Source organism: Dicentrarchus labrax, unplaced genomic scaffold, assembly GCF_905237075.1.
Source record: "Dicentrarchus labrax unplaced genomic scaffold, dlabrax2021, whole genome shotgun sequence".
NCBI classification, from domain to species: domain Eukaryota; kingdom Metazoa; phylum Chordata; class Actinopteri; family Moronidae; genus Dicentrarchus; species Dicentrarchus labrax.
In genome coordinates, this window is record NW_026136723.1 from 15,371,747 (window position 1) to 15,390,216 (window position 18,470).

The following is an 18,470-nucleotide window of genomic DNA, read 5'->3' on the forward strand; positions in this document are numbered from 1 at the left end:
TCTGGCTTTAAAGGAGCTCCAAGTTTGAGACAATAGTCCAGATATTATCAAGGGATTCTTGGCCTGGAGACGACATATTTATAATAGAAACCTTACAAAACAGGCACATGCAGTTTAAAAATCATGGGTGTTAACCAGAACCGGTTTAGCATGTCACTCATACTAGAGATTAAAAGTCAAGATATCTCACCCTCTACTGCTTCAATTTTAACTTTTAAAATCTGTCACTTACGAGTTACCCTACTTCATGAAACTTAGTACCCACTTAAAACAGGCATGTCCTTTTATCTCTGTCCTCTTCAGTCGAGACAACTATACTAAAGTTAAAAGTCAGGTCATATATAAAATGTAAAACTGTAATAGTGTTCGCTACCATGATGACGCAGGACACCAGAGAAAGTTATGAAATCATTTATTCCCAGCACGTGGTTGTGTACATCCCCAGCATACGATACTGTGCACACGAGAAGCATCATCATTGACATTAGGCTGTACATGAACGGTGGTCACCTCTCCTGCTCACACACTCTCTCTCTCTCTCTCTCTCTCTCTCTGACACACACACACACACACACACACACACACACACACACACACACGCACACGCACACGCACACAGTCAGTCACACAGACAGACGGACGACTGGTCAGGCCGAAGGGGGACCAAACCTGCTCACCAGAGTTTGCCTGACTTGGTATCACATCCGCTCTGATACTAATTTTTGAGTCGATGGACACAGTGTACTGTGCTGTGGTACTCATGTCCTTGTAAACACCACAAGAGCTACAGTCCTGGCTCTGGCGCATGGTGAGACAAAATCACAGACGCTTTTTAGTCTCTACAGTCTTTTTCTTTTGTTCTCCTTCTTATAGGCGGATAAGAAGAGGGTGTGGCTGAAGGACTACTGACTACACATCAAGCTTGAGTTTTGTGATTTTTCAGTGCAGACTTGGTCTCTAACATCTGGAAAAAGAAGGAGGTGTTACACTCACCAAGAACCATATTTATCCCTCCCTCCCTCCCCCATCTTTCCACATGCTCTTTACTAAACAGCAAGCTAAACACGGTTTCTTCAAACCAACAGGAAAAAGTTTATGACAACTACTGACATAATTAGGTTTTCTTTGCAAGAACGAAAAATGATACACATGCGCACACGCACACACACACACGCACACACACACCACCTGACACTTAGAGGGGTGCAAACTGTATGCACTTTGCCAGACACTGTGCACCAAAATCAAAAGGAGGTCAAACGAAACAAACAGCGACTCCCAGGACCTGTGTGAGACTTTCTGTCACTTTTCAAAGGTAAGGGCACTCAAAATACGTGACCTGTAATTCCTGTGTTCAGCTACATTAAAAACACAAGATTATGAAGATGGACGTGGAGCTGCCATGATTTTCTAGTCTACAGGATAAGACTATTGAAACCAGGCTACCGCAGTGATACATTTCTACCAGCCTACTGTGTGTTGGGCTGTTTCTTGCAGAGCAGATCCTGGAATGGAGGGTTCATTATTAAGCACATGCTGCGAACAAGCAACTCCACTAGACGAGGGTTTAATTTGCCATTTGATAAATTTTACAAATGCTTCTAGTGAGTAAGGAAGATTTTCCTCAAAAAGTGCCCATCAATCTGAAACCTGTTTGGTCCACATTATAGTAGGTTTTTGGATAGGCGTTACTGCTCCACATATCAGTCATCTATAGGAGGTTTGTTCCTCTTTTTGTTGCAAGTTTATGGCCAAAATCCCAGAAGGCGTAAACCGCATTCCTCTAAACCAGTGTTTCAAAGTCAGCACAGAAAGCAGAGGAGTCAAAGAAGAGGTGTGTGTGCACTGTGTTTTGTGAATGGGACTAAAATATTGTGTTAAAAAGCCAATATGGCACCAGAAACAAGTCAATTCAATGAGCGTGAGAGAAACAACTGATCCATAAATAAAGCATTAACTAAAAATGGTAAAAGCGCAGGCCAAACAGGACGTACGCTAGGAGAGTTGAGCTGGTGTGACGTGGCATCAACAGACAGAGAGATATGGCTGGAAGTCTAAAATCACATAGGATGACTGTAGTGACAAAAGTTAATGAAATCAGTCCATCTGACAAAGTCAGAGGAAAAAAAACCCCTGAATGTTGGTGTCAACATCCACAAATGAGGCCAGTTCCACAAATTTTGCCAGGGTATTTTAGGGGTTATTAAGCTCAGCTGATCAATAAATGGTTTATCTAGACAACCCCGTCAAGAATGTTAAACAAGCAGAGTAAGTTGGGATCCTCCTTTAAGCAAGTTAGTATGTTGAGATTGCATGCTGTTCAGCAGTACAGGTTATCAAATACTGGCCTAGTGCTGGTTGTGCGCGTTGTGTAAGAAGAGCAACGAGCAATAAGGGAACTCTGCTTTCTTTCCTTCACCTGAAGGCCAGAACGTCACTCCCCCCTCTCTCCTGGAGCCTCCCCCCTCCCTTCTCCAACAGAAACCATATAAAAAGACAAAAAATAAAATAATAAAATCAAAATACATACAACATCATTATCTTTCCCCCCAACCCCATATCCCTCCAGTCTCTCCTCTTTTAACTAGTCTCCTCCGTTAATAGTGTTTTCAATATGAAACAGTGGACACACCCATGTCAGATTCTAACATTTACATGGCTTTAGCGCAGTCTCTGCTTTCCATCGAGCGAGCGTTTAGAGAGAACGGGAGGAAGTACGAGGAAAGAGCGGAGGCAGGCAGAGAGGGACAGAGGGAGGCTTCTGCTCCAAAACAGAGGGTGGAGTATTAGTGATGCCATCTGTCCTCCTCACTACTTCAGAATTAGATGGAGTCCTTCGCCCAGTTCATCTGGAGAGGGAGACAAGTGTGATGAAAGAGAAGTACATTAAATCCTTGTCAAATAAGGATCAACTAAGCCTCAGTATAGGCCAAATTACAATGCAAGAGAGTATCAGCTACTGGTGCATCGTGGGCTTACCTTTGACAGTGCTGATCAAAAAACAGCTCTCGTCAGGCAAGTTGTAAACCATCTGGAACAGACAAAACGCACATGGTGAAATCAAATATCCCTTTGTATTTTTTTGTGGAGACATTAACTAGAGACCATTCTGAGTTAGGAAATGAGGTACAATACAGTACAGTATGTGTGAGAATGTAAATGACATGGAAATAAGTGAAGCTACAGACAGCAGACTTCCTGTTCTTGGTCAGATAGCACACAAAATAGTGACGCACATCTTTTTTCCCCCCATTATTTTCCTCTGAACAGAGTGAATGAATCTCAGTCCCAGTCCTGCCACTTACTTTTACTCCACTTACTTCAACTCAGCTTCAACAGTTTACCTTTTAAATTATACCATCCCTCTTAAGAAAGAGCCCTCCACAGCTGAGAGTGTGAGAGAAGAAGTGCGGCATGTCTGCGTGTGTTGGTACCTGGTCACTGAGCAGGATGTGTATGCCTGTAGGACCCTGTCTGTACACCTGGTTGATCGTTCCCAGTGGAAGGTTGCACACACACGCCATCTTGCGGATCAGTTCTGCTGCTGTGAGCTCCTCTAGGTACAGAGCATGATACACTACACAGAAACAGACCAGAACAGAGGTTTTACACTCATCCATTATTGTTTTATATCATGTATTATTGACACACTGCGACACTCCATGGGTTGATATCAGTGTTATATTGCCGTTAAAACACAGAGCTTGCTTACCGTGTAGACTAGAGGAAATGCCGTGTTCTCCGTTTTCATTGGTGCCGTGTCTTTCCAGCAGGGGGCTCTCCCGAGGGGACTCCTGACAGACGTACACTGTCAGCCTGGGACGCACTGACCTACACACACACACACACACACACACACACACACACACACACTAATGATTAATGGAATGAAAAACACTGGCACCATCACAATGCTCACTCAGGTGTACACAACATCAAAAACAGACACTCAAACTCTTGGTAACACACCTGGATTTAAGTGCATTGAAGAGTCTGATCCCATCTGCTGGCCCACAAATCTGGACCAGGTCGTCCCGGGTTAGCTTCAACAAATCAGAACCTACCCAACAAGTTAGAGGACCAGTCACTTCTACTGTAGTTGTTAAAACATTACATGTATGATTGTGTGTGTTTGACAGAGTGTTTCTACCTGAGAAGTGAGAGAAGAGCCGTGTGTAGGAGTTGAAGCGATTTTTCAGGAGCCACTTTTGTGCATCCTGTATGGAGGCAGTGGGGCTCAGCTGCTGTAGGGGACGAACACACACAGAGTTTTACTTTCCCCACTAATTCAGTCCATTGAGCAATTATACAATACACTGCCACCGATCTACCAATTCTTTTCTATTACTCATTATGCTGCATTCACATGGAATCAGGCAGTGGACAGCAAACCCGATGTCATGTTAGTGGATGAAAGCAGGGTGGTAAACTTAAGTGAGGCCGGCAGGGAATACCGGAAATGGTAACTGCATTGTTGTCAAAAGTTAAAATATTTGACCTTTTTGTTGTTCTCTGCAACAGTATTTAATACCAGATGTTACGTAGCTGCCTCACAGAAGGAGAAAACATGGACAATCTGGATAACAAGACGCTAATAATTCATAAATTACATAAAATATAAATTATTAAATATCTTTATTCCATAGCATCATAATGTCATGCGTGTTTCATTTTGCCGTCCTGCTGCTCTGTCAGACAGTTTGTTATTTTTCCTGTGCTGTGAAGAAGAAGCTGTCTGTCTGTCTGCCATATATCCATTAATGTTAGGTTGCTTATTTTGTCAGACCAATACAACCCCCCCCCCCAAAAGTATCCAATATTATGAAGGGAAGCAAGCAAATATTAATATTTGGGACCAGGAAAATTTGGTATTTTCACTGGTTAGATGACTTGCAGAACCAGTGTGTAGAATTTAGTGGCATCTAGCGGTATAAAGTAGCAGATTGCAACCATCTAAATACTGCTCAGTCTTAGAAGCATGTAAGAGAAATTGCGATGCCTGTGAAAAGGCCCTATCTAGAACCAGTGTTTGGTTTATCCGTTCTGGTTCTTGTTTTTTCAGCCAATTATACAATGATGAAAACCATACCTATAAATATTATATTCCATTTCTGCCAATAGATTTCCTAAACGTTACACACTGGACCTTTACAGCATAAAAACATAATAACTATCATTGTAGCTATCACTCATTCAGTTACATTAAATTAAAATGTATTATATTCCACTTTAAATGAGTGTCATGACATTACATGTTGAGGAATATTAACATTAAAAAACAGCATATAAACAAAAACAATAGAACAATACAACGCTAAATCACTTATAACATGTTGAAACTAAGAAACAGCAGCAGTGTGAATGACTGAAGTAGGGTAATAATAATATTATTCACAGAAAACATTTTGACACACAACATACAAATGAAATTAAACCATTGGTAATTAATGTTAAATTAAATTATTAACACCTGTGTTTCTCCGTCAGTGACATGAAACTGGTTTTCCACCAGTTCGTACAGGTGAGAGGATTGCAGACTAACCTCCGAGTTGCCATGGCTGCCAGGGTCGGCCTGGTGATTGGGTGAGGACGAGTCACTACAACACATGAAACGACAATTAAGAGACGTGAGACCAACTCACACCTCAGTTTAGAATCCCCCCCCAGGAACAAACACACTTACCTGTCCGGTACTGAGGAGGTTGTGTAGGTGGACAGTGGGGTGGAGGAGAAGGAGGGAGTAGCTGCCTGGTTGGTGCTGACGTAGGCGTTGTCTGGCCAAGGGGAGCACTGGGAGGAGACACATACATGTAAATACACAATTAATGAAGCTTACTGGGTTAAGTAACACTGTAGGCTCCAACAATAACAAACAAAAAGGGCATAAAGGTAGAGGAAAAGTCAAAGGTGGACTGGGAATTTAGCTTTGCACCGTCTCCACCCCCCCTAATGTCAGATACATGGCATTAAAACATCTCCTTCCCAGCAGCTGAGGGTCTACAATCTTCAGACTACAGCCGGTGTGTCTACAGGGGGGGCAGACTGTGGATGGAGTTACGGGGGAGGAGGAGTGGAGGAGAGTAGTGCAGGGTGCTTACACTGCCTCTCTTGGCCAGGGAGTCGCCACAGTCAGCGGGAAGTGTCCGCTTGCTGGACTTTTTCAGCTCGTGGTCACCCGCATCCTCTATGATGGGTTCAAGCCTCGTCTGCATACAGACACACAGCAGAGGTTAGCCAGCCAGCGACCAACACAAAAACACAACCAATAACTTTGGAACACACTCACAGAGTGAGTAACCTGAGGGCAGTGTTAACATGTTCAATTACTGCTCGGCTAACTGACCTCTGAGACACAGAAAACATTCTAATCGATAACACAATAGACCACTGGTTGTTGTTTTAGCATATTTTAGCTCATATTTTACAAACTGTGCAGGGTTTCCTGTGTTTTAGTGTGAAAGTGAGCCACCTCACATGACACAAAGACTACCTTTGCTAAATTCATAGAAATGAATGCAGTTTTCTGAAATACAACATTAGCAACAAAAAAAGAGCAGATGCTATTTCACACTGCAAATGCCAAATGTTTATTGACTGTGCATTGTTTAGGTTGTCCTCCACGAAATAAACTGATCATGAGACGAGATGTGTCAGAATCCATGTGACTTACTATCTTAGCTAAACAATTTACAGTACTCTGGGAAACCCTGTTGTGCATCTTATCATTACTGCCAACCAGTTTCCAAAGCATACCCAGCACCATTCTGTCTTTCAAGCAGCCATTGGTTTCAGTTCCTACAGAATTAAAACTTGCTGTCACGTTGACTGTTCTGTCTGTATCATCACCATATTTTGATGCACTGCAGATTGTTCTAAAACCTTTCTAAAAACCTTTTCTGTGGTGGTTTATTGATGTGCCTGTGAGACGCTCTGCTATCTAACATCTGTGTGTCAGATGCCAAACAGAATTTTAAATCAAGCTAGATGTTGTTAGTGAAAAATCAAAGCCAGAAAACAGAAAACAATCAGACAACGTGGCAAAGGAACAGGGATCATGTGAATTAGGTAGCTCCTTGCATTAAAATGACTGCTGTTCAGTAGTATTTTCTTTTGAAGACTCGACTGTCAAAATGGATTAATCAAATATTTTTTTTATTAATTCTGATGGATAATAGTTTATGCCAGTTATTGAGCAAAAAAATAAATAAAATGGTCTCTGGTTCCAGCTCAAATGTGCTGCTTTTCTCTTCTTTATATCATTATAAACTCAATACTTGGGTCTCACTGACTGTTGTTCAGACAAAACAAGCAATTTAAGGACGTTACCTTGGTTTCTGAGACAATAATTGTTAGTTGCAGCCCTACAATGGCTGTCTGGATGGCAAGAAAAAAAAAAGGAATTGATTTATACATTCTTGAGAAAATGGTTGGCAGTGATGTAGCCGTTTGTTGCACATAGGCTAAAACACCAGTATGGCCCTTTCCCTCAAATATAGCCATGTACTGGGCCACTTTGCAGGAATACATACAACTGAATTGGGTGCATACATTTTAACATGGATAGACCCCTAAATGAAAGCTGAAACTAGAAGCTTTGTTAGTCACGTAGTAGTAAGACCTGATAGTCTTTAGGCAGTTGCACACTGACCTCTGACAGGATAGTGGTATCATAAGAAGGCTGGTACTTTTCCTTCTCTTGCGGTGTGCGTTTCTCCATCTTCTCCCTGTCTGTCTTTTGCTTACGATCTGCCCCCTTTGGCTAAACAGGAAGCAGAGAAGAAGACTCAGATTTAGTTGCTGTGAAGGCGTGAGGTAAAAACTCTGCCCCTGTGAGAGAATGAGTGTGTACCTTAAAGACTTTGATTTGGCAGGAGGCAGAGTGTAGGTGCTCTGTGTACTCTCCACTATCTCCCTGGGCGAACGTGTCAAACTGGATCCTGAAGGGGACGCCCTTCTCTCCACCATGCTTCCTGGGAGTGAACTCTGTGCTGATGCAGTGCACCTGCAGACAGCAGGGAGACAAGAGTATGAGTGTGATCAAAATATGCGTTTGATGTGGAAATTCAGTGGCATGCCCAACAGATGGTACGAAAGAGAGCTGATGTCTGTGTGTGTGTGTGGTTTATGTGCATGAGGATGTGTGTCTGTGTGTGTGGGTTACCTGCACAAAAACAGAAGTTCTTTTGTTCATGTCCCACAGGAACTCTGCAGCGTTAAGCTGGGAGGGGTGAGTCTTCGGCTCCACAATGCCCACTGACATGGGGATATCTGTCAAACACACAGACACACACACAGATATTTGAACTCCAAATCACACACGGGACGGTTAAAGTAAACATTTCTTGCCAGGCATCATTACCGATGTCAAGGAGACGGTCACCAGGACGATTCCACTTCCAGCCCTCCAGCTGCTGGTGCTCTGTGTACTGCAGCCGGCGGTCATGAAACACCACTCGCACTATGCTCTACACACACACACACACACACACACACACACACACACACACACACACACGAGTCAGGTAAGAAGTTTACTTAAGAAGTAAGATGTAAAAGTTCCCCCCTCCAGTTGTCTTCCAGCAGTAAGGATCCTCTCACCTTCACCATCTTGTTGTTGAGCTCTGGTAACTCCCCTGGCTTCCTGTTGTCCAACATACGCACCTCGTAAGACTGGCCTGAGAGAGAGATTGAAAGATTAAAATAGAAGAAACAAACATGATGGATGAGGTTCCAAAACAAACTAAGACAGCGGTCCTCAAAGAGGATAGGTTACTGTTATGTAATTTAGGTAGGACTAAAGGTCCATTTTAGGTTGTATCGTTCATTATATGGTTTATAGGCTATATTTTTTTGTAAAAAGTTGGTCTCTGGTGGAATCTTTTGGTTGGATGATTATTAAAGGCTTGAATTGACTATAATAATTAAAAGGCCTCTCTGTGGCAGAGCTCTAGGTTTCCAATGCAGTGGTGCGGTGTTTTACCTAAAGGCCCCTTTACATTCTCAGACAACTGGAGAGAAATGTGGCTTGTAAAGCTGCACAAAATCAGCATTTCACGTTGCCCCCTTTACTCTGGTCTTGATCGCCTTCACTATCTCCTCCTCTTCTGAGGTTTGCCAAGGGCCAACACTATGGCCAAAGCTTGTTTATTGTTTCACTACATTTTCAAAATATGAGGGTGGTGCAGATGGATGATGCAAGTTGATGCCATACCTCTTCTTACATCTTTTTTTCTGCACCATTTACATCGTAGAGCAACAGGTATTCATCGCATCTGACATGTCTGATAATATATTCTGATATTGTGACCAAGACTTTATTAGATCCATCAAGCTGTGAACTTGTTTTGATTGTTGTAATTGCAGTGTACAGAAAACTAAAGATGAAGTAAGGTAAAGGCCCGTACTGTAAAGCTTTGTTTGTTGAATGCCATCGTGGTTTTCAGGTGAACGGAGGTATTTTAATCAGGTTCACACCACGTCAATAAAGCGCAACAGTAAACACTGGCATCCCAGAACCATCCCCCCCTCTGATTTGACTACATAGTAAGTCAACATAGAGTACGCTTTGTCCACAACATGCTAACCAATTATTTTCCAGCCAAGTGCATCTGGACATGGGTGACCTGACCATTTTCAGACCACTCAGCTGTTTAGAAAATGTTTTGCATCAGCAAATAATAAAGTTGCGTTTTAGCTGCAATTATGTATACTTCCACATTTCCACTTTTATGCATGAATTCTTTTAAATCCTCTGTAATTCCTTGAAAACCTGGCAGCTTCTGTCTTGCAGTAAAGCATATAGAGACAACAGTTCACATATGTTGCTGCTTCTTGTTAAGAAAAGGCTGTTTTGCTAGTTCCTCCATTTATGTTAATCCCTTTACAACGTTAAATAAAGTAAATCTCCATTTGTCCCATTAAGCAGTGGAGCAGATTCAACACCAAACTGGTGGTGCGTAACATCAAAGTGCTGAGCAAAGATACTAATGTGCAATAAATTAATGTGGTAATTATTTATTGATGTTAAAGTTCTAATAGTCCAAGTAGAAAAAACATGAAGTACCTCATATTTAACAAAAATACAGACAAAATGAGGTGAAGCACAGCCACAACTTTCTCTCAAGTAGATGTATTGTGTGTCTTACCTTGGTTTAGGTATGTGAGCGTCTCGTCATGCAGCTTGACAGCAGGCGAGGTGGCGGCGCACAGCACATACTGGAATGGGGGATTTTTGGTCTCGTTTTCAGGAGGAAGGCTGGAGTCCTCCTGCTTAAAGATTGGCAGAGCCAGCACATCGCTGAAAAAGAGACAGAAGAAAGAAGAGAGGCACACAAACACAAAGTCAGCATGGATGTGATGCAGAAGAGACATGCAAGAAAACCGTCATTAAAGAAGAGTTGTGCCAGCTTAAAGGTCTTTTTAAAATCAGTGACAGCTTAATTGGTGCATTTTTCTTGCCTGTGGCCTCTCCGTGTTTTGGCTTATAATTTATTTAAAATTCTAAGCTTTCATTGAATCTCCAATACCATGTGGGATCCATCCTGATGACCACATGATCACTGTGACCTCCCTTAGAAGCAAAGAGAAAACCCTGCCTTTATTCCTTAAGACTGGATGTTCCTGTTAACCCACTTCGCAATTATCTTGAAAAACACATCAAATTGGGGTCGTGCCATTTAAACTGTTGCGTGCTCCTACTTTGGTAAGACAATACTTTACCTCCTCATAGTGTGGAATTATTAAATGGATTGGCTTATTTTAGAATAAGTGACGAAGGCTCTCCATCGATCAAATGGCTCTCTTATTATGTATGCATGAGGCCGCAGCAGGATAAATGAACAAAAACACCCAGAGATAGCCTGAGCTGCTGACACACACTATCTCTCACACTTGGCAGCCACTCTAGACAACCAACCCGTCTTCAGCTCACCCTGACAAATGCAGCAGGAGTGTCAACGGGTGCACAGTGAATGTGGGGGCATATGTGTGTGCAGATCTCGGTGCCTGTGCAGGGTCCTATCCATGCAAAGAAATGCAGATCGTGGCATCTCATTACTTGGAAAACTTTTTGGCACGTCATGATGCTGCTCTAAACCTGAGCCAAACTTTAAAAGAAAAAGAAGGAAAAAAAAACAAAAAAAAACTGTTGGACAATTTCAAGATATTCCTGCAGCACCTTTCCCCAAACAACAAAGTCTTCCAAACAACAGCCCGCTAGATTAATTCAGCCTCGATCACTTGCTGCTGTGTTTTCTCTGCAGAGTGGATGCCCAGACTGTGCCAACCTGAGTGCCACAGCCCTGTTAAGCCTTGCTACCCAGGAAAACTACATCTGCTTCCTGAAATCTGAGGAGCTGGTTCCACTGACACACACTGAGACATTCTGTTCCTACCAGCTGCTGACTCCAAACATGCCACGCAAACCCACCCCAACACCACACATAGCATACTTCTCCTGGACCCACTGACACCACACACAAACACACACACACACACACACACACACACACACACACACGTTTCACTAATTCACTTAAATGCAATCACTTGTGTATTGGTAAACTTGCTTACTCTCATAAAAGACTGGCACACACCTATGTCAAGCTCAGATAAACGCACCCTAAAAGCAGATGGCAGAGGCTGCTGCTGATAAGACACATGCATGTCCTGAGACCTTCTTGCCTTCGTCACACAAATATCATGACCTCGCGTGACCTATTACATAATACGGGTCACACATACTGTGAGAGACTAATTAAACAGGTGGTTAACGCCAATAAAACTTGATTAACGATTCCAACACAATCCTTCTTCTTAATCATTTAGCAAAAAAAAAAATAAGAAAAGAGACAGATTCAGGACAGGAAGTAGTAACTGACTAACCAGTGGGTCCCTGATTCATGAGATGTCACATTTGGGAAAAAATGTTGGAATAACCTGCATGACCAGGACCTGGTGGCATAACCACAAGTCATTAAATTAAAACTTAACATGGAAGAATTTGTTACAGGGCTGCATGTATTCCCTGCAATTTGGGCACAATGCCAAATACTGTGTGTGTAGCTACAAGAGCTGGGTATCATGTTAAATTGTTATACATCAGCTGCAATGAAATACCTGTACTGTCGATAGTGATACCAAAACAATGCTGGTCTCGTGCAGTATAGTACGGGGAATATTAACAAAAAAGGTGGTTTAAAAATGAAAATTTAAAGATCTAAAAGTGACAGCTGGAAAGACTCTTGCTGAGGAAGATTGTGAGATTTAAAATGGCAACTTTATCCTTGTTTTCTAAGAATCTGACCAAGCATTTAATACCAAACTTGACACTTTTTGATACATGACAGTAGTCAAAAAGTGTCAAGAGTTGGTACTGAATGCTTGGCCAGATTCTTTGGTGTGTTTACTTATTCTTTCATCAGACATTTCCACATATAAAGTAAACTTTTCTGACTTTTAAAAAAAAAAAAAAAAGGGTTAAACCCTGATTTAACACTGCAGTTTTGTTAGAGATTAGACAAAGCTAACATCATAACTATAGTACAAACTTGAAGAAAGAAAACTCCCTTTAAGAAAAGAAAAAAAAAGGTTGTCAGGTGATTCTTAAGCTGCATGAGAGAGGAAAGAAACACTGAAGCTTCGGCCACTTACACCTCCAAGTCAATTAACCCTTCTAGGACCTTTTTCAGATGAGAAAGAATAAAATCAGACCTATCACCTCGGACATAATGTACAGTCTTTTGTTTCCACACACACACACACACACACACACACACACACACACACAGCTGGTCTTCATAAACAAAGCCATAGACTTGTTCTGATAACTCTGCCAGTCTGAGGGGCCACAGCAGGGCCGTAACTGCAGACTTCCTTTGTGTTATCTTGAAATGTTCACAAAGTTTAGGTCTCCCTTGTGGCAACAGACCCACGATCTGAGTAACAGGACGACCTGAGACAGCCTTATTTGTCCCTCACGGTGTAACACATACTCTTCCCTTTGCTTCAGTGTGGGTTTAGAGAAATTAATCTTTGTCCCTGATTCGTGGCACCCTGCAATGACTGCCCTACTCCAAATCCCAAAACAAAGAGAAACCATCACACCCAGTACAAAGAGAATAACACACACACACACACACACACACACACACACACACACACACACACACACACACAACCAGGGAGATGTAATGTTAACTCTTCCGGATAGAGTGTGTGTTGTTCTCTCCAACCACCTAACAACTGTGTTAGGAAGCTGGGGTTGGCATGTTGGCTTCCGTCTCTAACCTCATGCTGTAGGCTCCAGCCCCCAGCTCCTGCCCGATACCGGACAGGCTGGCATCGAAGTCGTGCACCAGCCCCGACTCAATGGTGGCGTCGTCCATCTTCAGCACCCAGGCCATCGGCCCCAGCTCCTTGTCCTCGGCTTCTACTCGGAGGGCCGCCAGCTTGCTTCAGGTACGAAGAGGTCGGCTAGCGAGGAAGTGGGCTCCGCAGCTTCTGAGTGACACCGTGAGAGGAAAGTTACGCTGCTAGCCCGCTAGCCGCTCCTTGGCAAGCTGGGCAGGCGAATCGGTAGCTTTCCACAGAGACTGGGTGTATCGCCATATCTCCACTCGGGATTTATTTATTTATTTTTTTGGAGGTGTTGGGAGGCAGGGTTTAGTCACACAACACGGTGCTCCGCGACTGGCAGGCTGTCTGAAAGCAACGATAAGTCAGAGTCCACTCAGCTAGCAAATGTTAGTCGTGACTGAAGATGCGGGCTGATTGTCAGCATGCTAACGTTAGCTAACAGCTAGCTAGCTTCACAACGGCGACTTACGCGAGCTAGCATGAATCCATCAGCTCCGATGTTACCGCAGGCACACAGTCTCCGAGCAGGCTAGCTAACGTTAGCCCCGAAACGAAACGCAACGAGCACGGAAGAGGGTTTTTGTTTTAGTCCACACGCCGCATCCCACGCAGCGTCCGCACAGCTGTTGCTACCGAGCTATCAGGCTAACTAGCATCAACTTCACTTGCTTTGAATCGACTGTGATGTCCGGTGACCTAAGAGCAGCTCTCCTCTGGCGCTCCCTGTACCAGCCCAACCCGCTCTCCTCTTCTCATCGCGGTGCTGGAACCACCGCTAAGGCTCCCGGTCCTCGAGACGCAGTCCTTTAACCATCCAAAGTGCCGCGGTCGACTCAAAACCAGGCATCAACATGGCTCCCTCAGCATACAGACGGTCGGCTCTGTGAAGCCTGCAGGGCTGCCACCGCCAGCCTCAGGAAGGATGCCAGGACGGCGGTCAGCCAATCAGAGCCCGCCTTCTGTGCCCAGCGCAGGGGGATTAGCCAATCAGAGGCCCCCGAGCTTCCGTCATTGTGTCCGACTGTAATTGTGCTCTGCCTCGCAGAAACTATAATACACCTATAAAGTCATTACTGTGAGCAGACATAGTGTAGATACACACAACCGACAGCGACACAGCGACAGACTCACTGCTCCCAAAGTGACAGGAGGCCATAAACACAACTGTGACTCGTTAACAGGTATTAAAGGGAACTTTTAAAGGCCATAAACTAAACAAAATTAACATTTCACTTTCAGTTTCAAGAGGTTCATACCGTGTGTAACTGCTGCCGCCGTGTCTCTGTACGGGGGCTCGGAAGTTTTCAGTGTATGGCTGCCAAAACAACATAGTGTCCCCACAGCACCTGTCGCCTGAAGTGCGTCTCTCTCTCTCTCTCTCTCTCTCTCTCTCTCTCTCTCTCTCTCTCTCTCTCTCTCTCTCTCTCTCTCTCTCTCTCTCTCTGCTGCAACTAAACACGACTCTGCCCGGTACCGAGGAGGTCCAAACTGGAGCTCATGTTTGTTTCATGTCAGTGTTGAAGAGGAGTTTGCTCCGCAGAGGTGGTTAATAATTATCCACTGGTCGGACCCCTGGACGCAGTGCGCGCGGTTAAGTCTCTGGGTGGCAAAGTTTTTTTCCGAGGAGGGCAACACGCGCTATTTTGGCCCGAGATTTTGGGGGGGCTCATGACTTAATTACTGTCCACCTGTCTGACTCTTCTGACAATTCAGGGTATGGAGGTCAACACACAGGAGTCAGACTTTAATGCAAAACACAGAAAATGTCAAAGTACAGTGAAATATTATCAGCAAAATGTCTTAAGTATCAAAAACTTCTAAGGATAATAATATATATATATTACATTATTTGATTGTTATTACCGATGCTTTAATGTGTAAGCACAGTATTTTTTATGTTGCATGTGCTCAAGGTAGAGTTTATTTTACTTAAACTGGTTCTTTATAACATCTCATCATGTTAAAATTCAAAGTTATATTTAAAAGGGACTTTATTGACATGTGTCAAATATATATATATATATATGTTAGTAAGAAAAAAACGGACTTGTAGTTAAAAAAAAAAATAAATACAAAGGGAGAACTTTTTTTTAAATGTGTTTGTGTGTGTAATAAACTGATAATGTAAAATTGAATCTGCAAACTAGTAATATAAGTATTAACATTCCTGAATTTTACTGCAGAAGTATATGGAAGTACTAAAAGTATTTTAAGTGTACTTATAATTACATTCCACCAGAGTTATCTGCAGGGTCTTAGCAGTCAGGAGGTGACTGCTAAAAGGCAAATGATTTTCAGGTCAGGCTGCATCTGAGACCCTCTTTAGCAGCACCTAAATTTACAGCCCAGAGAACATATGCATACATGAAATTCAACACTAGTTTCTCAAATAGCTGTTGCATAAGATGTAAATGTTTGTATTTTGACTGTGCATGTCTGCATTAGTGCACTTTATTAAGTAGGGCATGCAGCAACATTTAACTGCAGGTTTTATCTATATATCTCTATCAATCAACAGTCCCGGGCTATAAACAAAACAGCACAGCGGTTGTAGAGCTGAAACAATCAGTTGATTAATCAATTAGTCGTTCAATAGTAGTTCAATATGTGAGGATTTTCTGCTTCTGGGTAATGGTCATGGGATGTATGTATGTCGTAAATTTTATAGAATAAAATCAGCAGAGTAAAAGAATTAAAATAAATTAAAGTGTACTTTGACCAAAAAATAATTTTTCTTTAAGACACCCAAAGAATGAAAAGTTTTGAGTATGAGGATTATCTCCCTGACACCCAGGTTGGGAACCACTGAAGTAACTTTTAAAACCTCCTCAAGGTACAACTGTGAGATAAATGCAGAGTTAAAGGACCGAGGCATTGCTACAGTTTCAGGTTTTTCTGGAATAAATGTTTTGAACTCTCCTGGTTTAAGGTACAGCTGGACATATCAGATCTTTAGACGTTATAAGATGTTCTACCACTGATTTTAGGTCAGTCAGATAAGGACAAACAGCTTAATACCAAGAGTCTTCAGTGTTTAATCTCATGGGCAACGATGGTATTAGTAAAAACCAGCATTTTAAAAATATATCCCGTCATTAACATTTCTTCTTCTGTCTTTAAATATGTTCTTTTTGTCTTTATTTGATATGACAGGAGAAGGAAAGAGAGAGGATAACACGTAGAAAAGGAGCACAGGTCAGATTTGAACCCATAGACGCTGAAGCAAGGACCCGACCGCGGTACAAGGGGCGCCAGCTCCACCAGGTGAGCTACCAAGGCCTCCCGTCATTAACATTTCTACCCCCTCCTTTTACCGTGGGACTCTTTTTCCACTCCAGAAATGAAAAGAGGCGGGACTTGTCATGATCTGTACAAGTTCTTGATTTTATTGTAAGCACAGCTTTGTAAATGCACGAAGGAAACAACAGTGAAAACTAGAATGTTACAAGAAGAGGAAGGAAAGAAAGACACAATGAAGAGAAGAGGGTGACATGACAGTTTTTTTTTTTCCAGAGCTGTAAATAATACATTTCTACAAATTCCTCAGCTGAGAAAACATAAGTGTGAGAGAGAGAGAGAGAGAGAGAGAGAGAGAGAGAGAGAGAGAGAGAGAGAGAGAGAGAGAGAGACCACGAGAGAAAATAAAAACAAGGATGGGCACAGGTGCGCTTGTGCACCCCCCCAGGGGACTCTCCTAAATGACACTGTTATTGGATATTCCATTTTAATATCATATATAGATACATATCCACTATGTGATAATAAGCCATGTCCTGTCATACTTCATGTAGTAAGCAGCACGCACCCATCTTCCTCCCCATGTTGCCCAGAAGTAGACTGATCCAAGATCAGTCGGGAGAATCGGAAGAACACCACAGATTTTTCTGAAAGGGGCGGACATTGTTCACATTAATTTAAAACCCCAGTCGCACCATTCTGACCGTCAATAGGACTCCAATAAAAAGTTCTTTTTAAAATTTAGTCTCATGCATAGCCAAGCACACAACGCCTCCTATACTTTGGAATCTGCCTATGTACTGTATTTGCTATAAGCAGGCGTGACCCACTGTGACTCGTGTTAGTGCTGCGCAGGGTTTGTTGGTCGTACCTTTTAGGCTAATCAGCACCTTTTTGAAAGAGGGAGTTTGTGTGTGAGAGAGAAAAAACTCCAGACATTAAAAACTGCTGCAGTAAAACCTCATTGCGTAAAATAAATCCAAACTATGACACAATGTAAATTTACATTCCTGTCTACCTGGCCCCAGTTACTTGCTGTTCAAGAAAAGACACAAGGCGGCACCATTCGTTCGTCTCAGCCGTGTTCTATGAACTTTAACTCCCCCCACCAAAAAAAAAAAATGAGAACATGCAGTTGCACCACTTCCTGTTGACATCAAGATGTTACTCAGAGGGGATACTGTTGTGTTTGGGATACAAAGGAGCTGGAGAGGACGGACACTTCATATCTTCATCCTTGAGTGATTAGTGACTGGGTGGAGAATGTGACTGTTTATGTTTTAAAGGTTCAGTTCAGTCTGAGATCAGTGGATCCGATGGTTGGGAGAACTACAACACTCCTCTCTTCTGCACCACAACTCCCATCTTGCAGTGGGACAGGAAATGTATGAGGACTGTGTGCACCTGTGTGCGTGTGTGTGTGTGTGTGTGCGCAAGCATATGTGTGAATGTTTCCTGTGAGAGAGTGTTAGGATGTGTGTTTTGTTCTCTGTCTGTGTGGGTGTGAGCTCATGAACAGATGTTTATGTTTGCTGGGTAGAGTTGCAGTTCTGTGGTTGCCCTGTTGGAGGGCGCTGTGTCTCCTATAGGCCCTCTGAAGGGGGTTCACTGCCGCTGGAGCCGGACTGGGCACGCTTGATGTACAGATTCAACAGCTTCAGCTACGGATGGACAGACAGAGGATAGACATGTAAATGTGTCTGTAGAGGTTGCAATGAAGTCATACAATGTGTGTGTAAAGAGGTGAAAATCACTCTTGCTAAATACATGTAGTTTCTTGAGCACAATATAATACAAGATCTTTGTCTTTACAAGTTATTGCATCTTAAGAGGTTGTTATTATATGTGGTATATATATGCAAAGAATAGCTGGGTTT

The 18,470-nt window shown here is 42.8% G+C and overlaps 2 protein-coding genes and 1 long non-coding RNA gene across 52 annotated transcripts in view; 1 reads left to right on the plus strand and 2 right to left on the minus strand.

The window, feature by feature from the left end:
* Positions 1-395: 395 nt before the first annotated feature.
* Positions 396-14,746, minus strand: ubp1 (upstream binding protein 1). Of its 6 annotated transcripts, XM_051390380.1 has the most exons (17): positions 13,288-13,423; positions 10,931-11,105; positions 10,146-10,297; positions 8,599-8,675; positions 8,360-8,465; positions 8,162-8,268; positions 7,850-8,002; positions 7,649-7,759; positions 6,099-6,206; positions 5,684-5,790; positions 5,471-5,597; positions 4,151-4,244; positions 3,970-4,060; positions 3,713-3,831; positions 3,435-3,577; positions 2,980-3,031; positions 396-2,849 (listed from the first exon to the last, which is right to left on the minus strand). In XM_051390380.1, exons 4-17 carry the CDS (start codon positions 8,653-8,655, stop codon positions 2,812-2,814), a joined length of 1,413 nt encoding a protein of 470 aa, XP_051246340.1. In that variant the 5' UTR covers positions 8,656-8,675; positions 10,146-10,297; positions 10,931-11,105; positions 13,288-13,423; the 3' UTR covers positions 396-2,811. The 6 variants fall into 6 exon arrangements, with proteins under 6 accessions (XP_051246340.1, XP_051246336.1, XP_051246337.1 ...); XM_051390376.1 differs by lacking the exons at positions 10,931-11,105; positions 13,288-13,423 and adding an exon at positions 14,613-14,746; XM_051390377.1 differs by lacking the exon at positions 10,931-11,105 and having other exon boundaries at positions 5,543-5,597; positions 13,288-14,229.
* LOC127357854 (uncharacterized) lies at positions 14,457-16,985 on the plus strand. The gene is made up of 2 exons (XR_007882323.1): positions 14,457-14,537; positions 16,510-16,985. It is a non-coding gene; the product is annotated as an uncharacterized LOC127357854 (long non-coding RNA).
* clasp2 (cytoplasmic linker associated protein 2) overlaps positions 16,722-18,470 on the minus strand; it is a 55,389-nt gene continuing 53,640 nt past the window's right edge. For all 45 annotated transcript variants that reach the window (XM_051390348.1, XM_051390346.1, XM_051390345.1 and 42 more), the window contains one exon: positions 16,722-18,254. In XM_051390348.1, the coding sequence (XP_051246308.1) occupies positions 18,177-18,254 (78 nt within the window). In that variant the 3' untranslated portion in view covers positions 16,722-18,176. The remainder of the gene's footprint in view (positions 18,255-18,470) is intronic.